At 40.9% G+C, this 19498-nt stretch overlaps 1 protein-coding gene across 2 annotated transcripts; it reads left to right on the top strand.

Moving 5' to 3' along the window:
- Window positions 1-1495: 1495 nt before the first annotated feature.
- Window positions 1496-15054, top strand: shprh (SNF2 histone linker PHD RING helicase). 2 transcript variants are annotated; one of them, XM_083892448.1, is made up of 30 exons: window positions 1496-1630; window positions 2418-3002; window positions 3220-3349; window positions 3425-3640; window positions 3725-3803; window positions 3905-4055; window positions 4157-4259; window positions 4340-4599; window positions 4681-5316; window positions 5842-6093; window positions 6217-6295; window positions 6393-6556; window positions 6666-6922; window positions 7142-7263; window positions 7491-7579; window positions 8265-8357; window positions 8444-8551; window positions 9384-9526; window positions 9624-9797; window positions 9952-10014; window positions 10108-10333; window positions 11432-11569; window positions 11676-11777; window positions 11863-11934; window positions 12338-12526; window positions 12656-12748; window positions 12857-12943; window positions 13248-13426; window positions 14338-14418; window positions 14596-15054. In XM_083892448.1, exons 2-30 carry the CDS (start codon window positions 2427-2429, stop codon window positions 14687-14689), a joined length of 4956 nt encoding a protein of 1651 aa, XP_083748574.1. In that variant the 5' UTR covers window positions 1496-1630; window positions 2418-2426; the 3' UTR covers window positions 14690-15054. The 2 variants fall into 2 exon arrangements, with proteins under 2 accessions (XP_083748574.1, XP_083748573.1); XM_083892447.1 differs by having other exon boundaries at window positions 3422-3640.
- Window positions 15055-19498: the final 4444 nt, after the last annotated feature.

Here is a 19498-nt window from a genome sequence, read left to right as displayed (position 1 = left end):
TCTTAAGCTTTGAAGACAGGACATGCTGAGTCTGTGGACCGCAGAGAAAACCCTCTGAGTTTCAGCACCATGGACAGCTGCTGGTGTCTGTTAGAACTGATCCTCGCCGTCACCAACTGTTCAACTTTTATCCTCAGACATCACACACACACACACACACACACAGTTTAACAGCTGACTCTGGCTCTTTATTCGCAGAGTGAATAATTTTTTAGCAGCTTCTTCTTCTTCTTCTTCATCATCGTCTACATTTGCAGCATCATCACCCACATGCACATGCACATGCATTCCCAATTAAAGCGTGGTGGTGCTTAAGCTTAATTGACAACATCATAACTATAATAACCCTGACATGAACACAGCAGCAGCTTCAAGGGAACAACAACAACAACAACAACAGCACCGACCTTTGAAAAGGTGACATGACTTCACCTACCTGTACCAGACAGTTGGGGACATTGCAGCGAGTCTGTCTGTGTCTATTCTTTGTGGACTCCAGCTCTTCTGCTGCGAAATCACTGTGAGTCAGTCTCTCTCTCTCTCCTCTCTCTCCCCTCTCCTCTCTCTGCACTGATGATGAGGTCCCCCCTTCTTCTCCTCGTCTTCACTGCATCTTGAAAGCGGGTCACGCTCGCTGCAGTGCCCCTGATTCCAGAAACCACACACAATCACGCACACACACTTGGACACATGCACACATCGTGTAGCAATAATAAATGACACGTGCTGGTTTAATTCATATAAAATATGATAATAGATTAAAAAAAAAAAAAAAAAAACATTTCTGGGATGATGTTGACCTGCAAAACCATCATAAATAGACCAGATATTTGTGAAATGTAAGGATATTTGTATTCCTGATGAAAACCACACACACACACACACACAGAGAGAGAGGTAGTTCAAACTTCATATAAATTCGTCCTGCAGTCGATAACAGTGATGCTCTTTCAATTCACCGCTGCAGCTATATAAAAAATATACTCTGCTGCTCTCCTGTGGCGATGATGTGGTACTACATGGTAATTACTGCCCCAAAGAAAAATATCTGTAGGAAAATAGTTTCAGAATTCAATTAATAACTAAAACCTGCTTTGCTATACTATTTGTTTGAAAACAATGTAAACGAAAAACCCCTCATTGTCTTCATTTATTCACATTTCTCATAAAGTTTTCATATCTGACAGTAGCGCCGTTCTCGTACACAGCCGTGACGTCACTTGACGTGACGCCTTTAGCAAGATGTTACAAATATGAAACTCCATGTATTAGAAATATAGAATATAAAGATCTATCAAAGCCTATGTTCATGTCTCGAAGTGACTTTTACAGGCGTCTCTTTTGCTATTGTGGTCAATGGGGAAATTGCTTTTCGGGCCCAGTGCGTATTTTTTGTTGCAGTACCCAGAGTGGCCTCCAAGTCAGAGGGGGGCGGTGTCTATCCACGTCGTGTCACAACCTCCCGCTCTGACGTCACTTCCTGAATTTAAAGATGGCGGAACACCAACACTGAACTCCCCCCTAAAAGGAAGTGTGTCTCTGTTTTGGTTCTTTTCACTGAAGAAAACGTGAAGCTCCCGTGATTAAACCTCCCCAAAAAAACGATTCGCGGTGCATCGATAACAACCAGGTCGGTGTGTGTGTGAGACCGGAAACAGTAAACGTGTTTATTTTATGTCTTGTTATGCGCAATTAGACGATAAAACACGTAGCGACACAGACCGACAACTGTTATCATTGTGTTACAGTGTTTTATAACAGCAGCATTGCTCATACACTGTGAGCGTTAAAGTGCACAAAACCAGGCTGTTTATACACGTTAACACGTGTTTAACATGTTTGTATTATTGTACACAACGACACAACCTGTGGTGCATGTGTGAATCATCCTACATTTAATGAACAGTTAGGGATATTAGCTTTTGCTAGCATAGGCTACTGAATGAAATGTGGGTGTAGAGAATGCGATATTATTATTATTATTATTATTATTATTACATCAACTGTGTCCAGTGTTGATATTAATATCTGTCAGTTAGTAAGATACAAATGCACTTTTATTAACCCCGATAGTGGAAATTCTCATTGACAAGAGTAGCATAGGGGGTTATTATAACATAATAGATATAAGAACAGGGATAAAATGAAGCTAAATATAGAAAAACTTATGTTATGTCCAAGTTATATCACCCATGATTTAACGCCGCTCTAGCTGTGTTAAACACCAAGACATAGGTACAATATCAAGATATGATCCTAGGCTTGTCCATATCACTGCTTTTATTGGATATTTATTACAGTTAAATATGCAGTTGTCATAAGCGGCCTTCAGAGGAAGTTGACATTGTCTACTAAGTTCTTCGAAGGTGGAATTATTTTCTACTGAACTACTGTATGTTTGCTCTCTCTCCTGCCAGAATCCAGTCATGAGTAGCAAAAGAAAGAAGGCCCCTCCTGTGAGGGTCGATGAAGAGGCCAAGAAGAGGCTCGAATGGAACATGCTGGACGATCGCAAAAATGAAGTGGTCCAGGAAGACGATGACCAGACACCCTCTTGCTCCTTTTTTTCCAGTGAACTTACTCCCAGTAGCTCTTCAAACTCAGCCACGGAGACTTCCTACACACGGTCTGTCCGGTTCTCAGAGGAACTCCCTTGTACGTCGTCAGACGGCCCTGCCGCCTCGGCCTCTCTGGCGCTGACGGTCGTGCCGACGTCGAAGCTAAGTCACGTCTGGAAGGCGCTCGTCGGGGAGTTCAGTGTTCGGCCGGCGTGGCTCCCACCGGACTGTGAAAGGAAAGCATTTGCGCTCCACAGAATGGGGGAGCAGCTCTGCCTCAGTTACAGCAGCTGTGACGAGGACTCGGCAGTGCAGTGGACACCTGATGAAGACACTTGCACCGCGGAGTGCAGCCTCACTCACATCCCACTGGAGGACTTTGACTGGCTGCAAAAGAGGAGGGTGATGCAGCTCTGCCACCAGAAGAAAGAGGACTCAATGAAGGTGTGAATGCAACAAGTGCTGTTAAAGGTCCACTATGTAAGGTGTAAGGGGTTTTATGGGCAGATATTTAATATACCACCCATAAGTATTGTTTTTGTAGCTTTAAAGGCTTTTCATTAGTATTTAAGGCACTTCTTTAAGTTGAGGTGCCAAACAGCTGACGTTCTCTTGTTAACACTATTACGCTTGCCTTTTATTATTTGTCCATGTTTGTCAGGTCGGGATCTACTTGCTCGAAACTGGGCTCGGGAAGCCTGAGTTCCTCAGTGAGGGAAATGCTCGTCTGAAGAAAGCAAATCAAGTCATGCAGAAGTTAATGGAGTATTTCTATGATTTCATCATCCCTGGTAAGCGTCTGGTCCTAATGTCTAATGTATGCCGTGATCACTGTTGATTGAGAGTTTTATTTTGTCACGTAGAAGTGGTTGAAAATGAGGAAGAGGAGTGTGACACAGACCTGGAGAGGCAGAATATCGAGGAGCTCTACGATTACGTCAGACATTTACACCAGAGGGAGAGCCAGGAGGTGACCTACGACGTCCAGCACAAGGCTCTTATTCCTGTGCTCAGGCCTTATCAGTATCAAGCTGTCAACTGGATGCTAAAGAGAGAAAAATACAGAAACACTTCACATAAAGGTAGTTTAAATGGGTAAAAAAAAAATATTTTTATTAATTAGTCTTTTAAGATTGAAAGACTGGAATTCTATGATTTAATTGCAGAACAATCACTGCATTTCCTCTGGAGGGAGATGGTCACTTTGTGTGGAAAGAAGTTGTTCTACAATCCATTTACTGGCTGGTAAGAAATTAGATTTTCATTATTATTATTATTAGAAGTTATGTACCTTTTACTAACACAAATAATTTTTTTGTTAACATAATTACCTGTTCTTTCTGCAGTATAATACGAGAGTTTCCACTGGCTGGCATTGAGTGGCCCGGTGGTATCCTGGCTGATGAGATGGGACTCGGAAAGACAGTGGAAGTCCTGGCTCTCATCTTGTCTCACCCCCGGCAAGATCTGGAGCAGGAGACACTTACCTTGCCAGAGGTGAGGATAAAAATGCAGTTTTCTTCCCTTCTTCTTCTTCTTCTTCTCTTGTGTCTTCTTTTTACCAATATATTAAAGCACTGTTCATGTGTGTCTTGCAGGGAAAATCTGTCAATTACTTTGTTCCTCCCCCTCCATTGGAAAGAAAGAAAGTCATCCGCTGCAAGCCTGAAGTCCAGCCTAAAATGAAAATATCTTACCCAGGTATAATCGCCTAAAACATCACATACTTTGCAGTTTGATTAACATTTTCTAATAAATGTTATGCGTGTGTTTTTCTCCAGCTGTGCGTGTCATGCTACTCACTGCGATAAAGGAGATGAGATCTGGAAAGGGAGCCTCCGTCAACGCTGTGTTCACCTACATCCGCGCCACGTACGGTTATGACCTGTTAAAGAACCGCAACCACATCAAGAAGACTCTGGAGAAGCTGATCGACGAAGGCCTGGTTAACCGGGTTAAAGGTCGTGGCTTGGCGGGGTCATTCAAACTGGGAAAGAACTTCAAAGAAATCAAGATGAAATTAGCAGGAGCACCCAAGTCTGTAAGAATAAACTGCTTCCAGTATGATTCTTTGGTGCCACAAATTTTACTTCACAGTTAACCTTTTGTTGCTTTATTTTAGATTTCAAAAACCATTGAGGGCACACCCAGAAAAATGTTTCAGAGACGAGCCAAAGAGAAAGCAGAAGCAGCTCTTCAAAACGCTCTCACAGAAGATGAACGAGATGCGAGTCCTCTTCCATCGGACTGTCTGGCACCAGAGGACAGAGACACGAAAGAGCAGTGGGGTGAAGCTCAGTCGTTGGACACGTTGGATGTGTCCACAGCATCCTTAGAGATGTCTCAGGATAAGGGTGAGTCGGACACACAGGAGGTGTCCAGAATGGATGATCTACTTGAAGAAAGGCGAGAAGTTCCTCAGCTTGATTCCCAGGAGGAGACAGAAACCCCCACCAGAGCTTCTCGGGTTCCCTTTAACACATCGGACTACCGGTTTGAGTGCATGTGTGGCGAACTGGGCATTGTTGACTACAAGGCCCGTGTCCAGTGTATGAACTGTCAGCTGTGGCAGCACGCAGAGTGCGTGAACTACAAAGAGGAGAGCCTTGAAACGACGCCCTTTTACTGCCCTCACTGCCTGGTCGCCATGAAACCTGTCTCAACTGGCGCCACCCTCATCATCTCGCCGAGCTCCATCTGCCACCAGTGGGTGGAGGAGATCAACCGACACATTAGGTCCTCTTCGCTCCGTGTGCTGGTGAGAAAAATGGACATATGACACTTTTATTCATCAAAAGAGTTGCAAAATGAATAGAAAATATAGTCAAGACATTGACAAGATTAGAAATAATGATTTATTATTAATTGCACAAGGGTTTTCAAGGGTTTTCTAATCATCCAATAGCCCTCTAACTTGGTTAGCAAACACAATGTGCCATTGGAACACTGGAAATGGGCCTCTATACACCTATCTACATATTCCATTAAAAACCAGACATTTGCAGCTAGAATAGTCGTTTACCACATTAACAATGTATAGAGTGTATTTCTGATTCATTAAATGTTATATTCATTGAAAAAAAGTGCTTTTCCTTCAGAAATAAGGACATTTCTAAGTGACCCCAAACTTTTGAACGGTAGTGTATGACCCTTCTCGTATACGTACATACAAATCCAAAAAAACACATTTGGACAATCTTTTACCCTCTGATTCCACTGTTTTCCAAAGAACACATACTGACAAATCTATTCACCTAAACCGATGTGGCGTTCTTCATCTCAGGTTTATCAGGGCGTGAAGAAACACGGATTCATCCAGCCACATATGCTGGCCGAGCAGGATGTGGTCATCACCACGTACGACGTGCTGCGGTCGGAGCTCAACTACGTCGACATTCCCCACAGCAACAGCAAGGACGGACGCCGCTTCCGCAAACAGAAGCGATACATGGCCGTGCCCAGCCCTCTGGTGGCTGTGGAGTGGTGGCGCATCTGCCTGGACGAGGCTCAGATGGTTGAATGTCCGACTGCGAAGGTAAAGATGGAAATAAGAGATAACTAAGTGGCTGGTATAGGTATGCTCAAAGTCAAGTTTTGTGTTGTACTTCAGTTTTGTCTATTGAAACTTAATTTGAGCTTCCTGTCATTTTGTGGTCAGGCTGCAGAAATGGCTCTGCGTCTCGCGTCTGTCAACCGCTGGTGTGTCAGCGGCACTCCGGTCCAGAGAGGCTTGGAAGGTAATACCAAAAATTTGTAAACGTCTATGGTATCAATGTTATAATGCAAACCTTTTTAAAAAAATCCCTTGTGATTTGTCTTTTTTTCTGTGTCCAGATCTGTACGGTCTTGTACTTTTCTTGGGAGTCGATCCATACTGGGTGAAGCACTGGTGGCACCAGTTGCTCTATCGCCCTTATCGACATGGAAACACAGAACCTCTGTACAACGTAATCGCTCAGTTGCTATGGCGATCTGCTAAAAAAGATGTCATCGATCAGGTTGGTTTAAGTAGTTCTTAATTCAACACAATCAATAGCTTTCGCCTTCAGTGCTGTTGCATTTCTGGGTTTGTGCTGATTACACTTTTACATATTCCTATCTTTCCAGATCCAGATCCCTCCTCAGACAGAAGAGGTTCACTGGCTGCGCTTCTCCCCCGTCGAGGGTCACTTCTACCACCGGCAACACGAGGTCTGCTCCCAGGACGCTCTGGTCAAACTCAGGAAGATCTCCGACTGGAGCCTGAAACTCGGCAGCCTGGACCGTCGCACCGTCAACACCATCCTCTGCCCGCTGCTGCGTCTGCGTCAGGCCTGCTGCCATCCACAGGCTGTGAGGGGGGAGTTCCTGCCTCTGCAGAAAAGGTTCGACGACCCTTGAGGCGTCTTATTTTGGAGGCAGCTGCGCCGGTTAATTAACAATTAGCTAAATGAACTGGGGGTTTCACGGGATTAGCAACTGTAAAGGACCACATCGGCTCTTTTTGTCAATGACACAGTTTGCGTTTGTGTTTATTTAAAGCTGGCCCATTCTGTGTCATTTGGGTTTGTTAAGTGGGGGTTTGTCCTGTGTCCTCTCCGCAGCACCATGACGATGGAGGAGCTCCTGAAGTCCCTGCAGAAGAAATGTCGAGTGGAATCTGAAGAAGCGCACAGACAATTGGTGTGCGCTCTCAACGGCCTGGCTGGAATTCACATCATCAGAGGTATGAAAACCTCACCTCTGCTTTTGTGCTCCATCTGCTCCCAGTTTCCCATGGGAATCGGTTCAAACAAAACACGAGACATGATCTCAGCTTTATGTCTCTTTGTACTGAGATGTTTTGTGGGAGTAGGCCTCAGTGAGGCGAGATTTATAACGTGGCTGAGCTACATGCGACAGACGTGTCGAGTGTCGCTAATGATGGACGTTTTTCCTTTGCCTCCTTTTTAGATGACTATGTAGAGGCGGTGGAGATGTATAGAGAAGTGCTTCGTTCATCAGAGGAGCACAAAGACCGACTGAAGACGGATTCATTACAGGTATTTGGCCTCTTCCTCTTCATGTCTTTTTTCACACGTCTCTTTTCGCACACACTGGAGAAATAAAATGAATAAATACATCAGATTAGTGGTGAACATGTGTTTCCGATGGCCGTGTAGAGTTCAGCATTGAAATATATACACTACCGTTCAAAAGTTTGGGGTCACCTTTACAATTTTTGTGTTTTCCATTAAAAATCACACTTTTATTCATCAAAAGAGTTGCAAAATGAATAGAAAATATAGTCAAAGACATTGACAAGATTAGAAATAATGATTTATATTCAAAATAATCATTTTGCTGTTCAACCTTTGCTGTCTTCAGCTGTGCTAACATCATTGCACAAGGCGTGCAAGGTTTTCAAGGGTTTTATAATCATCCAATAGCCTTCTAACTCCATTAGCAAACACAATGTACCATTAGAACACTGGAAATGAGCCTCCATACACCTATGTACATATTCCATGAAAAACCAGATGTGTATGCATGTATTTCTGATTAATTTAATGTTATATTCATTGAAAGTAACAGCTTTTCCTTCAAAAAATAAGTGAACCCAAACTTTTGAACAGTAGTGTATATCTAAAAATGTCAGGACCAATGTTATATACTTTGCTGAATTGTGTAATTCTCTTCAAAACGTTCAAAATGGCGTTGTAACTATATATATATTTATCATATCAGAGACTTCATGCTACACATAATCTGATGGAGCTGCTGAGTGCAAAGCACCCTGGGATACCTCCTACACTGAGAGACCACAGACTGAGCGAGGAGGTAAATCATAAACCCGTGCCCGTCTCCTGCTAATGTTTGCTCATTATTGTTGTTGAGCCACGCTTCTGTCTTCTTTGACTCCTCAGGCCGAGCAGCTGCGACAGCACTACATGACCAAGTATGACTCTGAGGTGGCGGACGCTCATCAGGCTCTGCAGCCGGTCTTACTGAACATCAAAGAGCTGCGACGCAAAGTGGGAAACACCTTTTTTACGTCTACGCTCATATAGATTGTGACGGTTCCCGAAGAACCTTATATGAACCTGTCCTCATAGGAGAACCCTTTTTGGCTCCAGGTAGAACCTTTTTATAAAGTTCCACCTTGAGCCCTTTTGAAGGGTTCCAGCAGAACCCTTTTAAAAACCCTTTCTTCGGGAAAGGGTTTTTCAGAAGCAAATGGTTCTAGGTAGAACCTCAGCCCTTGTAGAAGGACCCTTTTGGAACCCTTATTTCTAAGAGTGTACTTATGTTACTGGCCTAAGGAAACCAGGGGTAATGTGTGTGTCTGTCTTCCACCTCGTCTTTCCAAAGAGAGCCAAAATGAAGTCTGTTGTCTCTCTCTCCTACTACTGCTACCTTTTAATTAGACTAAAAAATTTACTACAATTATTATTTATCTTACATAAACAACAAACTACCAAAAGCAAAGAATCTATTTACTGCAGCTTTCAAAATTGACTTTAATACTATACCCATACAGCAACTTATCCAATCTTCGCACATTACGACATATGTAAACTAATATAAATGTAAAACAGACTCAAAAAATTACTTTTCTTCAGATATCAAATATCATATTATAAAAAGTATCCAATCCAATCCAACTTTATTGATAAAGCACTTCAAAAACAACAACAGCTGAAACATAATGCTGTACATCAGAGATGAATAAAATGTGACCTAATAGACCTAAGAACTAAGTCATACAATAAAACTATATCAAAATTAAGATCAAAAAAACAACAACTACTAGGTTGAAAGCCAAAGAGTAAAAATGGGTTTGATAATTAAACTTTCTTTGTCAAGGTCAAGCTCAACGCCCCCTGGTGGCTGGACGTCATTCAGCGGTCAATCCGCTGCTCCACCGATGACGATCTGGTGTCTCGCGTCAAGAACGAGCTTACGTCCAGCTACAAGCAGCAAGCCAGCAAGCTCTCCATGGCCGACAAGTACGGAATCAGTTCAACAAAAAATTAAGACGACAGCGAGCGGTTGTGTTGAGAAAAACACACACTATATGTAACTGTGTGTGTGTGTGTTCTGCAGGTTCCGCGACGGCTGCGGTTTGCAGTTCCTGCTCACCACGCAAATGCAAGATCTGGTGAATTCCCAGAAGACCGTGCAGGACGCAGTCAAGGATCTGGAAGGCCCAGTTTCACAGAAGGTGATCGACGAGGTCACCGTGTGTCACCTCAGACCCATGAGACTGCCGCTCAACAAGTAAGAAGAAGTGTTTATTCTTTGCACTTTTATGGCATCATCTCAGCTTTCGAATGAATGTATTGTCCATAAAGTGTTTTTTTAGAGCGGTTTTTAATCATACGGTTTGTCCATCTATCAATTTATAACTAATACCATCAATGATTCTTTTTAGCTGCGTCTTTTGCAAAGCAGATGAACTGTTTGTAGATTACGAGTCCAAGCTGTTTTCTCACACGTAAGTAACTCTCTATACCTCTTGGTTTTATTTATCTACATACATATATAAATATAGATTTGATCAATTTAAAAAAACAACTGTCTTTAACAGGGTGAAGGGTCAGACGGCCATCTTTGAGGAAATGATCGAGGACGAAGACGGCCTGGTCGACGACCGTCTCCCCACGACCAGTCGAGGTCTCTGGGCCGCCAGCGAGACGGAGCGCACACTGAAGGCCATTTTGTCTTTCGCCAAAGTGAAACGCATGGATCCAGAGCTGGTGGAGGAGGGCAACACCTTCATGGAGCTGTTTGAGAACTGGAAGAAGGAGTACAAGGTTTGTACAAATGCCGACAGTGACTTTGTGTTGAAGTGAGCACAAAAAGATTCATAGCTGTTTAATAGCTGTCACATTAAAACACTGGACTTTTGAGGCAAATAATGTAGCATGTTTACAAACGTGAAATGAATTAAAACTAGATTTTACTTTTGTAAGTGTTTATTTGCGTTAAATTAAAAAGAACTGAATATTATATTTCATTTTTTAGCCCCTGTTTCATTTAAAGCTCACTGTACAATATAATTGCATCGTTTTGTGCAACCTAATTTGCATTTCCTAATAATACTTCTAGATTAATTGATACACAATCTTCATAGTTTATGACCTCAGTTTTGCTTATCTGTTATTTTAATTATATATAATTTTATCAGGAACATTTTCTATTTACTTAGTATTTTATTGGCTAACACCTTAGATTAGGGAACACATATTCACCATTAACTAGGTGCTAAGTAGCATACTAGCCCTTTATTAGTAATCATTAAGCATGCATGAACACCTTATTCTACCTCTATTATAACACCTTCCTACATAAGGTGTTAATATGTGCTCAATATTTACTAATAAACGGCCAATATGCTACTTATATGCATCTTAGTAAGCACCTAATTAATGTCAATATGTGTTCCCTAATCTAAAGTACCAGATTACCTGATTTCTTTATAATAATAATAATAATTGTAACACTTTAGATTAGGGAGGACATATTCACCATTAACTAGGTGCTTATTAACATATATAAGTAGCATACTAGCCCTTTATTAGTAATCATTAAGCACGGATTAACACCTTATTCTACCTCTTTTAGGACATGAATTAAGATTTTTTCCTACATAAAGTGTTAATATGTGCTAATAAAGAGCTACCATGCTACTCATATGCACCTTTTATTGTTGGTTTATCTGCACATGTGACAAAAACCCATGAATCCATGAGTTTAAGGATGATTGTTAAACTCTACTGGGTGTGAGTTTGTATTCCTACACATTTTATGTGCCGACAAATACATTTGCAAAGCTAGAACCAGCGTCGTGATCACATGGTGGGTAAGATAAACATGACTGTACCCCTCTCTCTCTCTCTCTCGATCCTCAGGTGCTGCACGAGTACTGGATGGTGCTGCGGAATCACGTGTCGGCCATCGACGAGCTGGGAATGGCCACAGAGAGGCTACGCGTGCGTCTCCCCGACGAGCCCAAGCCCAAACTCCTGCACATTATTGAGCCACATGAGGTGAATTTGACCAGAAATGACCACCCCTCTATTATTGTGCTTGTGTGTGTTCTCTCTTTTTTTTATTTGCATTCCTGAATCCAGTCCTCAACTCTTTTGTTTCCAGGTGGAGCAGAACAGAGTCAAGCTTCTGAACGACCAGGCCGTGGCCAAGTCTCAGCTGCAGAAGAAGCTCGGACAGCTCCTGTATCTCACAAATCTGGAGAAGGTAATTTGCAGTTAACAGTGACCAAGAGAGCAGATTAAGCAAAAACTCCTCATGCAGAGACATAATCAAAATTCCTTTCTTGCAGTCCCAGGACAAATCTACTGGGGGACTCAATCCTGAGCCGTGTCCCATCTGTGCTCGACCTCTGGGGCAGGAAGTGAGTATTAAATAGCTTTGTTTATTGTAATGAACCTGCTTATAGTGGACTTAAAATGAAATGAAAAACATGTTTGTGTAGAACAACCTGAATTAATTCAGCCTGCAGTCAGTGGAGAGGGACACAGAGAACCTCACCATGTGTACAAATGTCTTATCAGCACTTATACTGATTCCTTCTCCTCCAGGATCTAAACAAGTTTTATTTGGTTGATATTTTGCATGTAAAATAATCTATTTGGTGTAATAACATGATGGTTGGACTGTGGCTGAAAACGACAAGGAGCATCCACTGAAAGTGGATTCTACTGCTAAAAAATAAACACGGATTTTCAGTAGGACGTATGGCTTCTCGTAAACACAATCCTCCAAGATTTCAAAACGTCTTCCCTTCTCTTCTCCAGTGGGCAGTGCTGACGTGCGGCCACTGCTTCTGCAACGAGTGCATCTCCATCATCGTGGAGCAGTACAGCATCGGCTCGAGGCGACGCGCCATCAAGTGCGCCATCTGCAGGCAGAACACATCGCACGCCGAGATCTCCTATGTGTTCACCACGCAGTCGTCCTGTCAGGACCAGGACATCCCAGTCAAGGTCAGTGGAGCAGAATATCATCATCATGTCATGTAATACAGGCCCCAGTTCATGATAAAAAAAAACTATGCATGAGTTTAAATGTTATAATGGCTGTAACAGCCTTACTCCTCCACCTGCTTCGTCCAGGGAAGCCATTCTACAAAAGTGGAGGCAGTGGTGAGAACGCTGAAGAAGATTCAAGTGAGCGACCCCGGGGCCAAGTGTCTGGTGTTCTCCACGGTAACTGTAAACTATCCTTAGGCTCTCTGTAAGAGATAGTGATTTACTGTGATGATATCCATTTTGGATCTGACCCAGTTTCTTTTCTTAACCCTCTCTGCTCCACAGTGGCAGAGCGTGCTGGACATCATCGCCAAGGCTTTGTTTGACAACAATATGGAGTTCTCGCAAATCAACGGGATTCACAAATTTCAGGTTTGAATAATTTTCACTCACTTTCTGCTACTTTTACACCAGATTTTACACATTTTAATCCCATATTGGTGGACAGATTACTAAATGATTCATCGAAAGTCCTATAGATATATAATATTTATTGTTATTTCATACTGCAATTGAATTTATCCAAAAATTCAATCTTAAATTTGTGTAAATGTCTCATTACCCATATTTCCAAAGAGATTAATGTTATTTTATTTCTATTACATATGGTATAAACAGATTAAACACAAGAATGGCCATAATCTATAACCTAACCTCTCTTTTTTTCTCTCTCCAGGAGAACCTGTGCTCCTTCAAATACGAGGACAAGATCAACATTCTTCTCCTTCCTCTGCACACGGGCTCCAACGGCCTGAACATCATCGAAGCTACGCACGTGTTGCTGGTCGAGCCCATCCTCAACCCGGCTCACGAGCTCCAGGCCATCGGCAGAGTGCACCGCATCGGCCAGACCAAGTAAGAGGCGACTGCGTTAAGAGAACCGGCAAACGATGGGATATTTACAGGTTGTTGAGCGTGTGTTGATGTTGACATCTTTAATACTTGATTGTTTCTATCCAGAATAATTGGTGGAAAAATTTGGAATAGAGTTTTGCATCTTACCCATAGTGCACCACATTCAGGATTAAATGCAGGGATAATATCCATCCATCCATTTCCTGCTTCATCCTCGCTGTGCCAATCTCAGCTGACATAGGGCGATAGGGTCTCAAATTGCATGTGGCCCACCAACTAATATCAACTTTTAATGAGTTTAGAGCTGAAACAATTCATTGATTAATTGATTATTAATTGATTACTAAATTAATCATCAACTATTTTGATCAGTTTGAAGCTTTTTTCATGATTAAAACAAGATCTCTGATCGTTTTAGCTTCTTAAATGTGAATATTTTCTCCGTTTCTTTGCTCCACATAACAAAGAAATCCTTAAAACTGAATCATTTTGGTTTGTGGACAAAAACAAGACATTCGAGAAGATCGTCATTTCCAGGTTTGACAAACACTGACGAAAATAATTGTTAGTTGCAGCTCTAAATTAGTTATTCCCGTATATATTTTTTATTACTATGTCATAAATACGTTTATATTGTCAACTTTTTTACATTTCATATCAAAACAATCACTTAATGTGAAATTATGTGAAATATCATCATAAATATTATTATTTCCATGTCTTTTTCTCAAAAAGTTGGCCCTTTTTTTTTTTACTTCACCGGCCCCCAACTGACCAAACTCAACACTCAGTGGCCCCCAGGTCATTTAAAAATAAAAACTATCATTAATTGAGTAAAATCCATACAACTTCCCGTCTGTTCTCTGAATATATGCAAACACTAGTGTTTATCTGTTTTCTTTCTGCACCAGGCCAACGTTTGTTCACAAGTTCCTCATTAAATCCACGATTGAAGAGAGAATGCAGACGATGCTGAAGACTGCAGAGAAAAGGTAATGAGTGTGTCCACACTGTGTGTGTGTGTGTGTGTGTGTGTGTGTGTGTGTGTGTGTGTGTGTGTGTGTGTGTGTGTGTGTGTGTGTGTGTGTGTGTGTGTGTGTGTGTGTGTGTGTGTGAGGGGTGATTCTGACATTCAGGAGGTTGTTGTTTTCTCGTTTCTCTATTCACAGCCACACCACCAGCACAACCATGAAGCACTCGGAGGCTGCGGTGTTGACGGTTGCTGACCTCGCCGATCTGTTCACCGACGACAGTGAACACTGAGCTGCACAGGAACGTCCGCCTGCTCAAAGACACTAAGGCAAAAAAAAAAACCAGCAACACTCTCTGATTTTGCACATTCCACTTCTTTTCTAAAGGCATTGCTAAATTATTAAAACACATTTCCAAAAAAAAAGATATTTCAGCAACTGACGACGACCTTGTTTTGTATTTGAATCTCTTGAAGGCTCGTGTGTGAAATCTCTTATATCTCCTGCCTGCTACTGTACAGAATCGATCTTGGTGTTAATCTAAACATAATAATGTGAATTTTTAACAAAACGTCACTGCATGACGAGACAAAACACACACAAACGGAGAAATCCGGACTCTTCAGGAAATAAAACCACCGCCCTGTTCTGACTCCAGCTCTTGTTGTCCAGTGCTTTTATTGTGACGATGTCATAAAAACGGTGGACAGACAGGAAGTCGTTGACCTTGGGCCTATTGTGGTGCCCTTTTACTTCTTTACAGAAGTGAGAGATTTTTGTTTCCGGACGCTCTTCTTTAAACCATTTGTCTGTTAAAACAATCCCGTCTGACACTTGAGCTCTGTCTTATTTGCAAGACAAAAAAAGGCAGAAGAAGCTTCAAGATTCAGTGTCTTTGAAACCAAATCTTGTAAATTAAAGTAATAAACGTGTTTTCTGCCTGTTTTACAGCAGGTACCTCGTCCACTTAACAAATTGCCCAGACATGTTTTGATTCAAAATGTGATGGAGAAGGATCTTTTATGGTCTGTTCCACCACACACATACACTCACAGCTCCTTGGCATCATCATTGAGTCTCTTTTTTTTTTGGCCTATTCCCGCTCCAGTAAAGATTTTTAAAAGATGCAGACGACAAAGGGTGCCAGCCCAGTCCTGCATGGTTACCACACTGCTGTAGTAAGAAAGTTGTAAGATGTTTACTGAGACGACGTGGCTGTGGTAGGCGGTGATATGCGTGTTACCTTGGACTCCCCTCGCTTCTCCTATTCATGTGCGGAATCTCATTGTTGGTGCGGGGACATCATTCAAGCGGGTGTTTTAAGGCCAGATGGGAGGATCCCACTTTCATTACGGCCGCGTTTGTTTCGAAGGCTCGGAGTTAGAAGAGAGAGGCACTACGTCTCGGTGGTGACACTGAGTCCACAGAGATAGTCGCCCAGAAGATTCACAGAGGTTCAAGGAGAGGGTCAAAACAAAAAAAAAGAAGGGCAGAATCAGGAGTGTCGGAGCTGAGAGAGGAAGCAGAGGGAGAGTCTGTGGAAAATGGCACCTGCCAATTTGTTTTTGTCCTGGCTGCTCTTCACCTTGAGGACGGTCATGCCGGCAGAGCTTCAGGAGGAGGGTGAGCGCACACTTTTGTTAGCATCATTGACAATGATTTTACATTTTTATTTCATCATTATAAGAGAGACTGTTTTCTATGGAAGAGTATTAGGGCCACAGCATGATACAGCAAACAGTATGCATTCTGAGATTAAAGTGAGAATTCTGATGAAAAAAGTGAGAATGAGAAAAAATGTCCGAATTCTGAGATTAAAGTGAGAATTCTGATGGAAAAAAAGAGAAAATTCTGAGGAAAAAAGTGAGAATTCTGAGAAATAATGTCAGAAATCTGAGGGGAAAAAGTGAGATATTCTGAGAAAAAATGTAAAAATCGTGAGATTAAGTTAAAATTCTGAGAAAAATATCAGAATTCTGAGATTAAAGTGAGAATTCTGAGGGAAAAAAAGAGAATTCTGAGAAAAAATGTCATAATCCTGAGATTAAAGCGAGAATTCTGAGAAAAAATGTCATAATCCTGAGATTAAAGCGAGAATTCTGAAAAAAGATGTCAGAATTCAGAGCTTAAAGACAGAATTCCCTGAAAACATTTCAGAATTCTGAGATTAAGGTGAGAATTCTGAGATTAAAGTGAGAATCCTGAGAAAAACTCATTTGAGGAATTAGATTTAATAAGTATACTATATAATATTATAGAAACAATTTAGATTGTTTTTAAGTACAGTATGTTACGTATGTGCAGTAGGCAAGTCATTTTACTCATTTGTCTAATATCATATTTAATGCATTTAAAGAATGCATTGAACTCTTTTACTTCTAAAAAAATAAAAGAGTAAAAGTAGACAAAATGAAAATACAAGAATACTGGTGTATATATATATTAATCATTATTTAAAAAAATCCTTATCTTTTCTTATTATCTGCACGGTATATTCTGTGTGTGTGTTTAATTTGTTTTTAATATGTTTTTTTCTTTCCCATCAGAGCTCAATGAAACTGTCATTTGCACCAACGACCACATGGACGTTATTATTCCCAGCTCTTTTTTCCTGAACAAAATGCCTCCAGTTCATGTAAGTGTTTGCCCTCAAAGTGGACGTTAATTTAGTATTTGTGTGCGTTTGTTTTAATAGTTTTTTTCCTATGTTTAGGTTTGGGATTTGCATTTAAATGATCCTGAGTGCCGCGGCGTTGAGGTCGGAGACGACTATGTTTTCAGCATAAAGACGAATCTTTCCGACTGTGGGACCATAATGGTACGCCCTACAAACATTTGCTATTAACCCTGCTTTACTATGTTATTACTATGTTTGAACATACAGTTTATACAGAGGTGATAAGAATGTGCAATATAGAGCGTCTTATATCCCTTTTTTCAGCACAACCTATAGGCAATTAAAATTAATTTTCAACAACTATATAAACACACCTGGGCAAAAAAGTACTCAAAATGTCACTTGGCTCGTTTTATGATCAAAATGATAAAGAAACACAGTATATTTTTGTGATTTTTGCACAATAATTGCTACTTTATATCACGACTAAAAGTACGATATAAAATAAATCATAACTTTGACTCAACAACACAGAAGAAAACGATAAAAAACACATTTTTTAAAACCTGAATAATGTGGCCTATAAACACCCCCGCACCCCCAGGATGTCCATATAAGGAGTTGTGTGTTATTCCCACGATTTAACAGTTTTACAGTTTAAAATAAAGTGAATCAAATGTTGCACGAGAACGCAGACGTTTAGAAGAACTTCTAAACAAAGCTTTTAACTACTATGAAGACAAACTACACTTGCTATCGCCATTATTGACAACATAAAATCCCCATCATAGTAAATTATCTATTTTACGACGCACTCGTTGTCGTGGGAACTAGAGCAGCGCTTCTTTTTTTTTTTACCCTCTCCCCTCTCTCTCTGCTGTGACGTAAACGTGGACTGAGACTCTTCTCTGTTTTCTGTGTTCACTCAGATGCTTTATTGGAATTAGCTCGTAGCATGTATAATAAGACGGACACAGAGAAAAGGCGCATATTATTATTCTGAGGCCAGACAGGAAAGGAGTGAAGAGAAAAGACACTGGAGGGGGGGGGCGGTGTTGTTATTCAATGCAGCACTGAGACTATGAATGGCTTTGTGCTCCTAAATTATCAGAATTTACATGGGAATGATGATTATTTGTTGATGTTCACTGAAAAGGAAAGCCGTAAATCACCGAAAGCCCCTCCTTGATTATTTGAATCCATGGATTGAGTATTTAAAGAGGTTTGAATCCCTCCTTCAGCTTTACCCCAAAGTGTCCTTCAGTTTCTCGCCTGGAATGTTTGAAGGTTCTTCTCGTAAAGCGAGCAAAAGGTTAACGCGGTAGTTTTTACAAGGTTATTGCACAGAGCCCGAGAGGCCGAGTGCATCTTTGTTGGATTAGGTGGACGTTGCTTAAGCTTAAGAATGCCAGAGTTGTGTCAGTCGTGCTTTCACCTTGACCGTCTGGACCTCTTAAAGCCGAGCCGTCAGTGACTGGACGTTCGGGTTTAAAGGTCAGACGTTTTCACTCGTACTCGAACCTTCGTACGACTGAGCGATAAGTGCAAGCACCAGCAGGTTCTGTCATCAAGTAATCCTCACTGACTCCTGTTTCCAGCTGAAAACGCTGTCTTTATTTAACCAGGTTAGTCCGGTTGAGATTAAGGGTTATATGAAACACTTAAAATAAGATATAAGAGTCATTTACAGCGCTACAGCAGTAAGACAGTAAAGAAGTATAGTGTATATAATCGACTATTTCCAGAATATATACAGTATGGATATAAACACAGACACATCCTGGACTATCAAGTGTCAAAAAACCTAAAAGTCTTCTTTTCCAGTCCAATATGAACTTTATTTGTATTTTTTATTTATTTAGTTTAACCTTCATTTAACTAGCAATAACATTGCAAGTTGACAGAAAATGTCTCATGACCAAGACAGGGACAGGTAAAATATACATAAAATATACATAACACAATATAAAATCATATAATCAGCAAGTGCACAGTCAGACAAATGTACAACCTAATGTTTCTTCCTCCAAGTCGTTTATAAACACTATAATTTTGTCGATAAATGTACATTTAAGCTAATTATCTTCTTTCATTTGCCTAATAATCAATAGTAAATTTTAACCAAGTTTAAGTGGACATCTGGCAAAATGATTAACCCCATTTTAACTCCCTTTTATTGCGCTGTTTATGTTTTTTAGTATTATTTTATTTATTGTAACTGAGCCACTTTTTATTGTATTTTTGTTGTCTGTATTGCTTTTAATCTGTACAGCCACTGATGTTTTAAATGTGCTCCAGAAATAAAGTTTGAGTTAAGTAAAATGGATTGTCACATTTTCCACTGTTTGTCTTGTAAAGTATCAGCAATTTAAAGCTTAAATAAATGTTATTCCCTCTAACGTTTGACTTGTTACTCCTCAGGCCTCTGACGACACACACATCATGTTCATAAACACCATCCACAACAACGACTCGGACGTCATT

This window comes from Microchirus variegatus (assembly GCF_963457635.1).
Source record: "Microchirus variegatus genome assembly, chromosome: 7".
Classification (NCBI taxonomy): Eukaryota; Metazoa; Chordata; class Actinopteri; order Pleuronectiformes; family Soleidae; genus Microchirus; species Microchirus variegatus.
This window is presented reverse-complemented; position numbering and strand designations above follow the sequence as displayed.

Coding starts and splice junctions, on each gene's coding strand:
- shprh (XM_083892447.1), top strand. CDS start 2,427: ATGAGTAGCAAAAGAAAGAAGGCCCCTCCTGTGAGGGTCGATGAAGAG. Junction 5,317..5,841: donor CCTCTTCGCTCCGTGTGCTG/GTGAGAAAAATG, acceptor TCTTCATCTCAG/GTTTATCAGGGCGTGAAGAA. Junction 7,264..7,490: donor TGGAATTCACATCATCAGAG/GTATGAAAACCT, acceptor CCTCCTTTTTAG/ATGACTATGTAGAGGCGGTG.